General features: G+C 46.7%; 1 protein-coding gene across 3 annotated transcripts; it reads left to right on the top strand.

Moving 5' to 3' along the window:
• The first annotated feature begins 1,716 nt into the window (after positions 1 to 1,716).
• SPATS2 (spermatogenesis associated serine rich 2) lies at positions 1,717 to 12,712 on the top strand. 3 transcript variants are annotated; one of them, XM_031065577.1, is made up of 12 exons: positions 1,717 to 1,735; positions 2,117 to 2,209; positions 4,690 to 4,769; positions 6,398 to 6,506; positions 6,967 to 7,016; positions 7,198 to 7,363; positions 7,839 to 7,928; positions 8,798 to 8,933; positions 10,189 to 10,247; positions 10,960 to 11,069; positions 11,829 to 11,931; positions 12,477 to 12,712. In XM_031065577.1, the coding sequence occupies exons 2-12, from the start codon at positions 2,185 to 2,187 to the stop codon at positions 12,692 to 12,694; spliced, it is 1,146 nt and encodes a 381-aa protein (XP_030921437.1). In that variant the 5' UTR covers positions 1,717 to 1,735; positions 2,117 to 2,184; the 3' UTR covers positions 12,695 to 12,712. The 3 variants fall into 3 exon arrangements, with proteins under 3 accessions (XP_030921437.1, XP_030921436.1, XP_030921438.1); XM_031065576.1 differs by having other exon boundaries at positions 7,195 to 7,363; XM_031065578.1 differs by lacking the exons at positions 4,690 to 4,769; positions 6,398 to 6,506 and having other exon boundaries at positions 1,718 to 1,735; positions 7,195 to 7,363.
• Positions 12,713 to 14,290: the final 1,578 nt, after the last annotated feature.

The raw sequence follows: 14,290 nt of genomic DNA, 5'->3' as shown, positions 1-14,290 counted from the left end.
GGGGTTTTGTGAGAGGATTTGGGGGGGTCCTGGTGAGGATTTAGGGGGGTCTGAGGGGTTTTATGAGGAGATTCGGAGGTGCTGAGGGGATTTGGGGGTTCTGAGGAGTTTTGTGAGGGGATTTGGGGGATCTGAGGGGATTTGGGGGCGTTCTGAGGGGATTTGTGAGGGGATCTGGAGGTTTTGTGAGGGGGCGAGGGGGAGTTGGGGGAGTTTTGGGGTATCTGATGGGATTTGTGAGGGGATTTAGGGGGATCTGAGGGGATTCATGAGGGGATTTTGGAGGTCTGAGGGTTTTTGAGGGGTTCCGAGGGGTTTTTGGTGCATTTGAAGACTTTTAGGGGATCTTTGGGGCTCTTTTTGTGGGGTCTGAGGCATTTTAGGGGGCTCTGAGGGATTTGTTGGGCTCTTTTCGTGGAGCCTGAAAGGATTTTTGAGGTCTCAAAAAGCCCAAAAATATTCCCAAAAAAAACCCCGGAACATCCCTAAAATAAAGAAATATCCTAAAAAAACCCTAGAAAACATCCTAAAAATAATTTAATTATTGAATAATGGGAATCAGAGATCCCAAATCCACGGGGGAAAAAATGGGGGGAAAAAAGGAATTGTTGGGAAAAAAAGGGGAAAAATCCCCCAGTTCCTGTTGGGGGCAGGGGGAAAAAAAAAGGAATTTTTTTCATTGGAAAAATGGGAATAAAAGGGAATTTTGAGCCGGGGATGGAACTAAATTGGGAATTCTTTAATTGGAGGTGATGAATAATTCATGGAATTCACCTGGAAAAGGTCAAAAATTCCCTGGGAATTTCAAGCTGGGAAAAAAAAAAAACTGGGAAAAGGGGGGGAAAATCCAGGGGGGGTTGATATTCCAGGGTTTTTTGGGAATATTTCTTTATTTTAGGGACATTCCAGGATTTTTGGGGGGATATTTCAGGGGTTTTTCAGGATATTGATTTATTTTTGGGATATTTCCAAGGTTTTTTTGGATGTTCCTGGGGTTTTTTTTTAGGAATATTCCTGAATTTTTTTCTGTCCCTGGCATCCCAAAAAATTCCCTTTTCTGAGTAAAAAAAACCAGGAAAATTCCCTAATTAACAAATCCCAATTAACTCCAGCTCTCTGTTAATTATTCCTGATTTTCCCAGGCTCCCAAATCCCCGATTTTTGGGGAATATTTTGGGTGTTTCCTATCAAAAACTGGAATTTTTTCCCTTCCAGCTTCATCCCAGGAGAAAATTCCTTCTTGAATCCCTTAATTAATTAATCCTAATTAATCCTAATTAACCCTGGATCTCTGCTAATTCATCCTGCCTCCCAAATCCCCCCATTTTTTGGGAATTTTCCAACATTTTTCCATTAAAAAAAGGAAAATTCCCAGATTTTTTTTCCCCTGCTCCATTCTTAATTAATTAATCCTAATTAATCCTAATTAATCCTAATTAATCCTAATTAATCTTGGCTTTTCCTGGCTCAAAAATTTTTTGGGAATGTCCCAGTTTTCCATTAAAAAAGGATTTATTTTTCCGCTTTTCTTTGTTTCCTTTCTTTGTTTGGTTTTCCAAGGGAATTCTCATTTGGAATGGGGAAAAAAAAGGGAAAAAATTGGGGGAAAATGGGAAAAAATGTGGAAAATGTGGGAGAATAAAATGGGGAAAAACGAGAAGAAAAAATTGAGGTAAAATGGAAAAAATTGCCGGGAAAAATTGGGATAAATTTATCCATTAACTTTTAATTCCAGGTTATTTTTAATATCTTTATTTTTAATTCCTTTATTTTAATTACTTTCTTTTTAATTTCCAGGGTTTTTCATTCCTTTGCTTTTTATTCTTGGGATTTTTTTAATTCCAGGGGTTTTTAAAATTCCTTTATTTTTAATTCCAAGATTTTTTTATCTTTTAATTCCAGGATTTTTTACCCTTTAATTCCAGGTTTTGGTTTTTTTTTTGTAATTCCAGCATTTTTTTATCTTCTAATTCCATTTCTTTGTCATTTCAGGTTTTTTATCCTTTTAAATCCCATTAATTTTCATTTTCACTCCTTTATTCCCTTCCCATTTTTTATTCTTTTCTCCTCTCCCAAATTTCATTTTTTATTAATTTTTTTTTGGTTTTTTTTTCAGGAAATCTCCCCAAAAAGCCCCAAAAATCCCAAATTTCTGCTCCAAACCTTCTGGAATTGCAGCCAAAGATGTCCAGGAAGCAGCAGCCCAAAGGTAGGAGCTCAAAAAAACCCCAAAATTGGGGATTTCAGCCCAAAAATCCCAAAACTTGGAGATGGAAGGGGGGAAATAAAGGAAAAATTGGGAAAATTGGGGGAAATGGGAAAAGTAGGGGGAAAAGGAGGGGGAAAAATGGGGAAAATATTGAGGGAAAAAAGGGGGAAAACTGGGAAAAAATAGGGGGGAAAATTGGGAAAAATTAGGGGGAAAAAAGGAGGAAAAATTAGGATAAAAAGGGAAAAATTGGGAAAATATTGGGATAAAATGGGGGAAATGAAAGAAAAAAGGTGAAAATGAAGTGGAAAAGGGGAAATTTGGTATTTTGGGGATTTTTCTGGGATTTTGTGGGAAAATTCAGGGGAAAATGCTGGGAAATTGAGGGGGAAAAAAGGAAATTTTGGGGTTTTTGGGATCCCAGGTTCAGTGGGAATTTCCCTGAAATTCCTGAGGGTTTTTGGGATCAAACCCTCAAAATTCCCTTTAAAATCCTCAATTTTCAGCCAGAATTGCCCCAAAAAAAGGAATTTAAAGGCAAAAAAAACCCCAAAATTCCCCTTTGAACCCCACAATTCTCAGGGAATTTTTCCATTATTTTTCCTGGGATTTTCCCAGTTTTTTCCCTTTTTTTTCCCCATTTTTCCAGGGTTTTCCCCCCATTTTTCCAGGAGATTTTTCCAGGTTTTTTGTGGGATTGGGGAGGATTTCCCTGGAATGTTAATTCCAGAGGGGGGGAAGGGGCCTCGTTTGTCTTTATTTGCCTTTAATTAATTATTGAGAGGCAATTCCAGCCCTTTCCCAAGGGAAAATCCAGAGATTTTCTGGGATCATTTTCCCATTTTCTCAGCCAGATGGAACCTAAAGGATGATCCCAAAAAAAATTGGGATTTGGGGGAGGAAATAGAGGAAAAAAAAGGGGGGGAAAATGTGGATTTGGGGGGGAAAATTGGGAATTTGAGGGGGAGAAATTTGGGATTTTAGGGGGAAATGGTGGGATTTGGGTGGAAATGGGGGAATTTTGGGGTGGGAAATGGGGGAGAAAATTGGGAATTCAGGCTCAGCATTCCCAGGGAATTCCGGGATTGGAAACGTTGTGGGAATTTTGGGATTGGGGAGGGAATTTTGGGACTGGGATTTGTGGGAATTTGGGATTGGGACTGTGGGAATTCCGGCTCAGCATTCCCAGGGAATTTGGGGATTTGTGGGAATTTTGGGATTGGGATTTGTGGGAATTGGGCTCAGTATTGCCAGGGAATTCTGGGATTGGGATTTGTGGGAATTTTGGGATTGGGATTCATGGGAATTCAGGTTCAACATTCCCAGGGAATTTTGGGATTTGTGGGAATTGGGGCTCAGCATTCCCAGGGAATTTGGGATTGGGATTTGTGGGAATTTCAGGCTCAGCATTCCCAGGGAATTTTGGGATTGGGATTTGTGGGAATTGGGCTCAGTATTGCCAGGGAATTCTGGGATTGGGATTTGTGGGAATTTTGGGATTGGGATTCATGGGAATTCAGGTTCAACATTCCCAGGGAATTTTGGGATTTGTGGGAATTGGGGCTCAGCATTCCCAGGGAATTTTGGGGTTGGGATTTGTGGGAATTGGGGCTCAGCATTCCCAGGGAATTTTGGGGTTGGGATTTGTGGGAATTGGGGCTCAGCATTCCCAGGGAATTTTGGGGTTGGGATTTGTGGGAATTGGGGCTCAGCATTCCCAGGAATTTTGGGATTTATGGGAATTTCAGGCTCAGCATTCCCAGGGAAGTCTGGGATTGGGATTTATGGGAATTTGGGATTTATGGGAATTTGGGGCTCAGCATTCCCAGGGAATTCTGGGATCAGGGAGGGAATTTTGGGATTGGGATTTGTGGGAACTGGGGCTCAGCATTCCCAGGGAATTTTGGGATTTGTGGGAATTGGGGCTCAGCATTCCCAGGAATTTGGGATTTATAGGAATTGAGGTTCACCATTCCCAGGACTTTGGGATTTATGGGAATTGAGGTTCAGCATTCCCAGGGATTTGGGGTTTATGGGAATTGAGGTTCAGCATTCCCAGCGATTTGGGATTTATGGGAATTGAGGCTCAGCATTCCCAGGGATTTGGGGTTTATGGGAATTGAGGCTCAGCATTCCCAGGGATTTGGGGTTTATGGGAATTGAGGTTCAGCATTCCCAGGGATTTGGGGTTTATGGGAATTGAGGCTCAGCATTCCCAGGGATTTGGGATTTATGGGAATTGAGGTTCAGCATTCCCAGGACTTTGGGATTTATGGGAATTGAGGTTCAGCATTCCCAGGGATTTGGGATTTCTGGGAATTTGGGTTCAGCATTCCCAGGGATTTGGGATTTATGGGAATTGAGGCTCAGCATTCCCAGCGATTTGGGGTTTATGGGAATTGAGGCTCAGCATTCCCAGGGATTTGGGGTTTATGGGAATTGAGGCTCAGCATTCCCAGGGATTTGGTTTTCCCCCCCAGATCCCTCGGGGTTCGTGTTCGACGCTCGCTCCGGGGCCGTGCGGGCGCAGGGCGGCGCCTCCGAGAACATGAGGGAGAAGGTGCCACCATTGCCAATCCCCAACAATTCCCAGCACCTCCCAGGCCTATTCCCTTGGCTTTCCCAGGGAGTTTCCCATGGTTTTTCCCTGATTTTTCCCAGTTTTTTCAATGGGTTTTCCCATGGTTTTTCCTGGGATTGTCCCATGGATTTCCCTGGGATTTTCCTTGGGATTTTCCCATGTTTTTCTATGGACTTCCCATGTTTTTTCCATGGATTTTCCCCGGGATTTTTCCATTATTTTTCCCATGGACTTCCCCTGATTTTCCCCCCAGATTTTTCCCCTGTTTTTTCCCCAGTTTCCCCCCTGATTTCCCCATGGTTTTCCCATGTGTTTTCCCCGTGTTTTCCCATATTTTTCCTGGGATTTTCCCGGATTTTCCCTGTGGTTTCCCCCCCTGATCTCCCCTTGATTTTCCCCTTGATTTTTCCTGTATTTGCCCCCTGCATTCCCCTGATTTCCCATGGGTTTTTCCCTAATTTTTTTCTGGTTTTCCTATGTTTACCCCATGGATTTTCCATGTGCTTTCTCCCTGTTTTTCTTCATTTATCCCTTGATTTTCCCCCTGTTTTTCCCCAATTTTCCCGTATTTTCTCCCTGATTTTTCCCTGATTTCCCCATTTTTTCCACGTGTTTTCCCCATGGATTTTCCCATGTTTTCCATGTGTTTTTCCCCCATTTATCCCCTGATTTTCCCCCTATTTTTCCCATATTTTCTTCCCAATTTTCCCCTGTTTTCCCCATGGATTTTCCCCTAATTTTCTCCCTGATTTTTCCCCCATTTATCCCCTGATATTTCCTCATGTTTTCTATTTGTTTTTCCCCCATTTTTCCCCTGATTTTTCCCATATTTTCTTCCCAATTTTCCCCTGTTTTCCCCCGATTTTTCCCTGATTTTCCCACGGATTTTCCCAGATTTCCCATGGATTTTTCCCACGTTTTCCATGTGTTTTGCCCCTAATTTTTCCCCTGTTTTTTCCCCTGATTTTTCCCATATTTTCTCCCTGACTTTCCCACGTTTTCCCCACGGATTTTCCCTCAATTTTCCGATGTTTTTCCCTGTTGTTTCCCGTATTTTCTCCCTGATTTCCCCTGTTTTCCCCATGGATTTCTCCCTGATTTTCCCATGTTTTCCCCATGAATTTCCCCATGTTTTCCATTTGTTTTTCCCCCATTTTTCCCCTGATTTCCCCTGGTTTTCCCCCGATTTTTCCCTGATTTTCTCTCTGTTTTCCCCACGTTTTCCATGTGTTTTCCATGTGTTTTTCCCCCCATTTATCCCCTGATTTTCCCCCTATTTTTCCCATATTTTCTCCCCAATTTTCCCATATTTTCCCCATGGATTTACCCCTGTATTACTCCCTGATTTTTCCATGTGTTTTTCCCCCGATTTTTCCTGTATTTTCTCCCTGATTTTTCCCGTATTTTCTCCCTGATTTCCCCATTTTTCCATGTGTTTTCCCCATGAATTTCCCCATGTTTCCATGTGTTTTCCCCCCGATTTTTCCCGTATTTTCTCCCTGATTGTCTCCCTGATTTCCCCATTTTTTCCACTTGTTTTTCCCCATGGATTTCTCCCAGTTTTTCCCAGTTTTTCCATGGTTTTCCCTGGGTTTTTCCCCCCTCAGGTGCAGGCGGTGCGGGCGGTGGTTCCCAACCGCAGCAACACCGAGATCGTGCTGGTGCTGCAGCACTTCGACAACGCCGTGGACAGGGCGGTGCAGGCCTTCATGGAGGGTGGGAATTCCCCAAAAAATCCTGGAATTCCCAAAAAAATCCCGGAATTCCCCAAAAATCTGGGAATTCTGGAGCTCGGGGGGCTGGAGAGGGAATTTGGGGAGGTTTGGGAGGGGATTTGGGAAGGATTTTAGGGGTGGGAGGGTGGAAATTCCCACTTTCGTGGAGGGTGGGAATTCCCAAAAAATCCTGGAATTCCTAAAAAATCTGGAAATGCTGAGAGGGAAATCCAGGCTTTTGGGACAAAATTCTGGGGTTTGGGGGGGGGTTGGAGAGGGAATTTTGGGGATAAAACCATGCAGGCCATCATGGAGGGTGGGAATTCCCAAAAAAATCCTGGAATTCCCAAAAAATCTGAGAATTCTGAGAAGGAAATCTGGGGTTTGGGAAGGGAATTTTTGGGAATTCTTCTTTTTTTTCCTCCCTCATTCCCAATTTTTCCTTTTTTTTTTTTTTCCAGGCAATGCCAGTGAGGTGCTCAAGGAATGGACGGTGACTGGGAAGAAAAAGGTAATTCCCAAAAAATCCCCAAAAAATCCCAAAAAAATCCCCCAATTTTTTTTTTATCCCAAATTTCTTCCCCATTTTTTGCACACCTTTTCCTGACTCTGATCTTTTCCCCATTTTTCACCATTTTTTCCCCAATTTTTCCCAATTTCCCCCCAATTTTCCCCAATTTTTTTCCCAGAAGAAGAAAAAACCCAAACCCAAAGCCCAGCCCAGCCCCTCCCCCTCAGGCCCCGGGCAGGAGGAAAAGCTGGAAAATTGGGAAAAGCTGGAAAAATTGGGAATTTCCATCAATGGTTTCCATGGCAACCGCTCCCCATCCCTGGAGTCGCTCCCTGAGCCTGGGGCAGGTCAGGAAATTTGGGAATTTTGGGGAAATTTGGGAATTTTGGGGGAAATCTGGAATTATTTGGGGGAAATCTGGAATTATTTGGGGGAAATCTGGGAATTTGGGGGACATTTAGGGGGGAAATTTGGGAATTTTGGGTGAAATTTGGGTGGAAATCTGGGAATTTTGGGGGAAATTTGGGAATTTGGGGATGAGATTTGGGGGCGAGTCCAGGAAATTGGGGGAAATTTGGGATTTTGGGGTGGAAATTTGGGATGTTAGGAGGGAAAATTTGGGCATTTGGGAGGGAAAATTCAGGGATTTGGGGCAAGAATTTTGAGGGAAAATCTGGGATTTGGGGGGAAAAATTGGGAATTTTGGGGAAAATATCTGGGAGTTGAGGGGAAATTTGGGAATTCTGGGGGGAAATCTGGAAACTGGAGGGAAATTCAGGGTTTTGGGGATGGATTTTTTATGGAATTTTGGATTTTTCTCAGCCCTTGGGAATGGAATTCCAACTTTTCCTGCCCCGAGCTCGCCCCGGAGCCTCCAGAGCGGCCCCGGATCCCCCGGGGGGAGGAAACTGGGTAAGGAAAAATGGGGAAAAAATGGGAATTATGGACAGAAAATTGGGAATTTGGGAGAGGAAAATGGGAATTTGGGGTGGGAAAATGGGGAAAAATAGGAAAAAGAAGTGGGAGACTCTGGAGGGAAATATTGGGGAAAAGTCAGGAAAAACCAGGTGAAAATCAGAAAAAAAAGTCAGCAAAAACCAGGGAGGAATCAGGAAAAATTGGGAAAAAAATTAGGAAAAATTGGGGAAAATAGTGGGAAACTTGGGGAAAAAAATGTGGAAAATTTTGGAAAAATTGGGGGGGAAATAGTGAAAAGAATTGGGAAAAAAATCAGGGGAAAATTGGGGGAAAATAAGAAAAAAAATCAGAAATAAATTGGGAAAAATTAGGAAAACATTGGGAAAAAATCAGGGAAAAATTCGGTGGAAAATTGGAAAAAATTCAGGAAAAATTTGGAAAAATAATGGGAAACTCAGGAAAAATCAGGGATAAATTAGGGAAAGTCAGAAAAATTGGGGAAAAATCAGGAAAATAATTGGGAAAAATTGGAGAAAAATCAGGAATAAATTGGGAAAAATCAGGAAAAATCGGGGGGGAATCAGGAAAAAATCAGCAAAAAGCAGGGGAAATTGGGAAAAATCAGCAAAAATCAGGGGGAATTGGGAAAAATCAGGAAAAAGACAGAAAAATGGGGAAAATAATTGAGAAAAAATCAGAAAAGATGAGGGAAAAAATTGGCGGAAAAGAAGGGAAAATCAGGAATAAATTGGGGAAAAATTGGGAAAAAGCAGGGGAAAGGCTGTGGGAGCCTCGGGGATGTTTTCCCAATCCCGTTTTTCCCATTTTTTCCCATTTTCCCCCCATTTTTTTCCCCCGTGCAGGTCCCAGCCTGGAGCGCTCGCTGAAGGATCTGCAGCGCTGCTCCGTGGCCCTGGCGCGCTTCAGGGCCCTGCTCAGGGACGAGGTGGAGAATTCCCTGCGCAGGGTGAAGGTGGCGTTCGGAGAGATCCAGAGCTGGTCAGGACAAGTGGGGAAAATCCAGGAAAAAATGGGAATTTTGGGGAAAAAATGGGAATTTTGGGGGTTCGGGATGGGCTGGGATCAGGAATTCCCTGCGCAGGGTGAGGGTGGGGTTGGGAGAGATCCAGAGCTGGTCAGGAAAAATGGGAATTCTGGGGGAAAAGGGGGGAAAAATGGGGGGAAAATGGGAATTTTCACGGGAAAATATGGGGAAAAAATGAGGGAAAAATGGGAATTTTGGGGGGAAAATGGGGAAAAAATGAGGGGAAAATGGGAATTTTGGGGGGAAAAATATGGGGAAAAATGAGGGAAAAATGGGAATTTTGGGGGGAAAAATGGGAATTTTGGGGGGAAAAATGGGAATTCTGGGGGAAAAATGGGAATTTTGGGAGGAAAAATGGGAATTTTGGGGGTTCGGAATGGGCTGGGATCAGGAATTCCCTGTGCAGGGTGAGGGTGGGGTTGGGAGAAATCCAGAGCTGGTCGGGAAAAATGGGGAACATCCAGGAAAAAATGGGAATTCTAGGAGGAAAAATGGGAATTCTGGGGAAAAAATGGGAATTCTGGGGGGAAAAATGGGAATTTTGGGGAGGAAAATGGGGAGAAAATGGGAATTTTGGGGGTTCGGGACGGGCTGGGATGGAGAATTCCCTGCGCAGGGTGAAGGTGGCGTTTGGAGAGATCCAGAGCTGGTCAGGAAAAATGGGAAAAATCCAGGAAAAATGGGAATTCTGGAGGGTTTGGAATCAGGGAATCAATTGAGGATGGGCTGGGATCAGGAATTTGGGAATTCTGGGAATTCCTGGCCTTTGGGATCGGGAATTCCCCGCACAGGGTGAAGCTTTTGTCCAGAGATCCCGATCATCTGGTCAGCAATTCCCAAAATTCGGGAATTCCGGGGGGTTTGGGATGGGCTGGAACTGCCTGGCTTGAGGGGATGACGGGGAAACGGGAATTCCGGGGAATTTTGTGGGAATTTTGTGGGAATTTTGGCCAATTTTGTGGGATTTTCCTCCTCCTCCTCCTTCCAGCCCCAATTCCCGATTTTCCCGCGGCTCCGGGCGCCCCCTGGCGGCGATTCCCGGAATTGCCGCGGAGCTTCCCCAGCCCTCCCCTCTTCCTTTCCCTTCCCGGTTTTTTCCCATTTTCCCCCATTTTCCCCCATTTTCCCCCATTTTTCCCCAGTTTTCCCCATTTTTCCCCCAGTTTTCCCCAGTTTTCCCCCATTTCTCCCTGTTTTTCCCCTCTCCAGCCTCATGGATCGGGAGGTGGCTCTGCTGGCCGAGATGGACAAAGTCAAGGCAGAAGCGAGTGAGGCGAATTCCCAAAATTCCCGGGATTTTCCCCCTCATTCCCAAACCCAGGGGCTGGGGAAGGAATTCCTGAGAGGGTGGGAAGAGAATTCCCCATTTCCCATCCAGAATTCCCCATTTCCCATCCAGAATTCCTCATTCCCCAGGGAATTTTCCCTAAATCCTGGGCTTTCCCCCCCATTTCCCATGTGCAATTCCCTAAATCCCAGGGCTTTTTCAGAATTCCCAGGGTTTTTCCCCCATTTCCCATGGGTTTTTCCCTGTTTCCCATGGGTTTTTTCCCTAAATTCCAGTATTTTCCCCCCATTTCCCATCCCTAATTCCCAGGATTTTATCCCATTTTCCGGTGGATCTCCTGTCCCCGCAGCAGCGCCGGGCTGGGATTCCTGATGTTTTATCCCAAATTTCTGCTGTTTTATCCCCAAATTCCCAATGTTTATCCCCAAATTTCAGGTGTTTTATCCCAAATTCCCAGGTTTTATTCCCCAAATTCCCAGGTTTTATCCCCAAATTCCCAGGTTTTATCCCATTTTTCCCACTGGATCTCCTGTCCCTGCGGCAGCGCCGGGCTGGGACTCCCGGTGTTTTATTCCCCAATTCCTGATGTTTTATCCCAAATTTCCGGCGTTTTTTCCCCAAATTCCCGATGTTTTATCCCCGATTCCCTGGTTTGATCCCCAAATTCCCGGTTTTTACCCCGTTTTTCCCAGTGGACCTGCTGTCCCTGCGGCAGCGCCGGGCCGAGGCGCTGCGGGAGCTGACGGAGGCGGCCCCGGGGATGTCGGAGGAGCAGCTGCTGGAGCTCAGAGCCGACATCAAGGTGAGCTGGGAATTCCTGGAATTCCTCACCCCAATCCCTGAAAAATCCTGACCCCAGTCCCATTAAAATTCCCGCCCCAATCCCGTGGGAATTCCAACTCAATCTCAGGGGAATTTAGCCCAAATCCCCTGGGAATTCCTGCCCCAATCCTATTAAAATTCCTGCCCCAATCCCTTGGGAATTCCTGCTCCAATCCCGTGGGAATCTCTGACCCCAATCCTATTAAAATTCCTACCCCAATCCTGTGGAAATTCCTGATCCAAATCCTGTGAGAATTCCAATGCAATCCCCTGGGAATTCCTGACCCCAATCCCATAAAAATCCTGGCCCCAGTCCCTTGGGAATTCCTGACCCCATCCCATGAGAATTCAGCCCAAATCCCCTGGGAATTCCTGACCCTAATCCCATTAAAATTCCAACCCCAATCCCATGGGAATTCAGCCCCAATCCATGGGAATTCCTACCCCAAATCCCATAAAAATTCCAACCCCAATCCTGTGGGAATTCAGCCCCAATCCCATTGGAATTTCTGGCCCAAATCCCATCAAAATCCTGACCCCATTCCCATGGGAATTCAGGCCCAATCCCGTGGGAATTCCTGCCCCAATCCTATTAAAACTCCAACCCCAATCCCATAAAAATCCTGACCTCAATCCCGTGGGAATTCCTGCTCCAATCCCATGGGAATTCTCATCCCATTCCCAATGGGAATTCCCATTTCCCCATTCCCACGGGAATTCCCATTTCCCCATTCCCCAGCACTTTGTGAGCGAGCGCAAGTTCGATGAGGAGCTGGGCCGGGCCGGGCGCTTCGGCTGCGACCTCGAGGCCCTGAGGGGCAGCATCGGAGCCTTCGGGCAAGGTGGGTCTGTAATTCCCAAAAAATCCCATGGAAAAATCCCAGGAAAACTGCCCTGGGAGTGTCCCCAGCCTTCGGGCAAGGTGGGTCTGGAATCCCCCAAAGAAAACCTGGAAAAATCCCTTGGGAATTTCTCCTGGTGTGGCCAGGGCAGGTCTGGGGTCTCCCACTCGGAAAATCCCACCTGGAGCCCGGCCCCATTCCCAGTGCTCCCAGTGCCATTAATCCCAGTGCCATTCCCATTAATCCCAGTCCCATTAATCCCAGTGGCATTCCCATTAATCCCAGTGCCATTCCCATTAATCCCAGTCCCATTCCCAGTGGCATTCCCATTAATCCCAGTCCCATTCCCATTAATCCCAGTCCCATTCCCAGTGCTCCCAGTCCAATTCCCACTGATCCCAGTCCCATTCCCATTAATCCCAGTCCCATTCCCAGTAGTCCCAGTGCCATTCCCAGTGTTCCCAGTGCTCCCAGTCCCATTCCCAGTCCCATTCCCAGTGCCATTCCCAGTGCTCCCAGTGTTCCCAGTCCCTCTCTCTCCGCAGTTTCCCACCCCAGGCCCAGCTATTCCAGCCGCTCCCGCTGCAGCTCCGGCCCCGGATCCTCGGGATCAGCAACGGGATCAGCAATGGGATCAGCAATGGGATCAGCCCCGGGATCATCCCCAGCGTTCCCAGTGGGATCAGCCCCGGGATCCCCCCCAGGAGCCCCGGAATTCCCGACGGGATCGGCCCCGGGATCCCCCGAGGGTGACGCTGCCTGAACGGAGCCACCCCCGGCCCCACAGGTGGGGCTGGAACAGCGGGGTGGGGTTTGGGATCTGGGATTTGGGATCTGGGATTGGGATGGGGTTTGGGATCAGGATGGGATTTGGGATTGAGATCAGGATCAGAATAGGATCTGGGATCAGGATGGGGATGGGATTTGGGATTGGGAACAGGAACAGGATCAGGACTGGGATCAGGATCAGGATGGGATTTGGGATCAGGATTTGGCATGGAGTTTGGGATTGGAATCAGGATTGGGATGAGGTTTGGGATCAGGGTCAGGACTGGGATGGGATTGGGAGTTCAGGGGTTTGGATCAGGATGGGGATTGGGAGGAATGGGATCAGGATTGGGGTTGGGATCAGGACTGGGATTTCTGGGAATGGGAATGTTGGGATCCCGGGCGGGCACTCAGAGGGGTCTGGAGTGGTGGGATCGGGTTTGGGATCGGGTTTGGGATCGGGATTGGAGGGGCTGGCACTGGGATTTGGGATCCAGGGTCTCCTCCCTGTTCTCTCCCACCCTTCCCAGAATTGGAGAATTCCGGGTTTTTCTCTGGCATTGGGATTTGGGATTTCAGCACTTGGGCACTTCCAAGGATTTGGAATTTGGGCATTTCCTGGGATTTAGGACTTGGGATCATTTCCCAGGATTCGGGATTTGGGATCTTCTCGCGATTTGGGATTTGGGATCATTTCCCAGGATTCGGGATCATTTCCCCTTTTCCCGCAGCCCCCCCAGCGGAGCCGGAAACCTCCGGGAGCAGCCGGACCCCGGCCGTCCCCCAAGAACCCCAAATCCCCCAAGAACCCCAAAAACCCCGAGAACCCCAAAAACCCCGAGAATCCCAAAAACCCAGAGAATCCCAAAAACCCCAAATCCCCTGAGAACCCCAAATCCCCCAAAAACCCAGAGAATCCCAAATCCCCAGAGAACCCCAAAAACCCCAAATCCCCCAAAAACCCCGAGAACCCCAAAAACCCAGAGAATCCCAAATCCCCTGAGAACCCCAAAAACCCCAAATCCCCCAAAAACCCCGAGAACCCCAAAAACCCAGAGAATCCCAAATCCCCTGAGAACCCCAAAAACCCCAAATCCCCCAAAAACCCCGAGAACCCCAAAAACCCAGAGAATCCCAAATCCCCTGAGAACCCCAAAAACCCCAAATCCCCCAAAAACCCCGGGGACCCCAAACCCGCCCGGAGCCGCCCAGGGCCCCGCAGGAGCCGCCCCGAGGGGGCCAATTCCTGAGAGCCCCAAAATTCGGGATGGGGATTTGGGATCCCATCCCGGGAACGTTTACAAATCCCACTTGTGCCATTTCCCCCTTTTTTTGCCCCTTTTTTCCTCTTTTTTCCCCGTTTTCTTCCTCTTTTTTTTTCCCCTTTTTTCAATTTTTCCCCCCTTTTTCCCCTCTCTTTTCCATATTTTCTCCTCTTTTTTTCCCTCTTTTTTACCCCTTTTTTCCCCTCTTTTTTCCACTTTTTTTCTCCCTCTTTCCCCTCTTTCCCCCCCACTTTTCCCTTCTTTTTTATCTCTTTATTTCCATTTTTCCCATCATTTTTTCCCCATTTTTTTCCCTCTTTCCCCCC

This window comes from Geospiza fortis, unplaced genomic scaffold (assembly GCF_000277835.1).
Source record: "Geospiza fortis unplaced genomic scaffold, GeoFor_1.0 scaffold647, whole genome shotgun sequence".
Taxonomy (NCBI): domain Eukaryota; kingdom Metazoa; phylum Chordata; class Aves; order Passeriformes; family Thraupidae; genus Geospiza; species Geospiza fortis.
The sequence above is the reverse complement of the archived record's forward strand: the minus strand, read 5'-3'. Positions and strand labels throughout refer to the sequence as shown.

Coding starts and splice junctions, on each gene's coding strand:
- SPATS2 (XM_031065576.1), top strand. CDS start 2,185: ATGTCCAGGAAGCAGCAGCCCAAAG. Junction 7,364..7,838: donor GCTCCCTGAGCCTGGGGCAG/GTCAGGAAATTT, acceptor GATTTTTCTCAG/CCCTTGGGAATGGAATTCCA. Junction 11,070..11,828: donor AGCTCAGAGCCGACATCAAG/GTGAGCTGGGAA, acceptor CCCATTCCCCAG/CACTTTGTGAGCGAGCGCAA.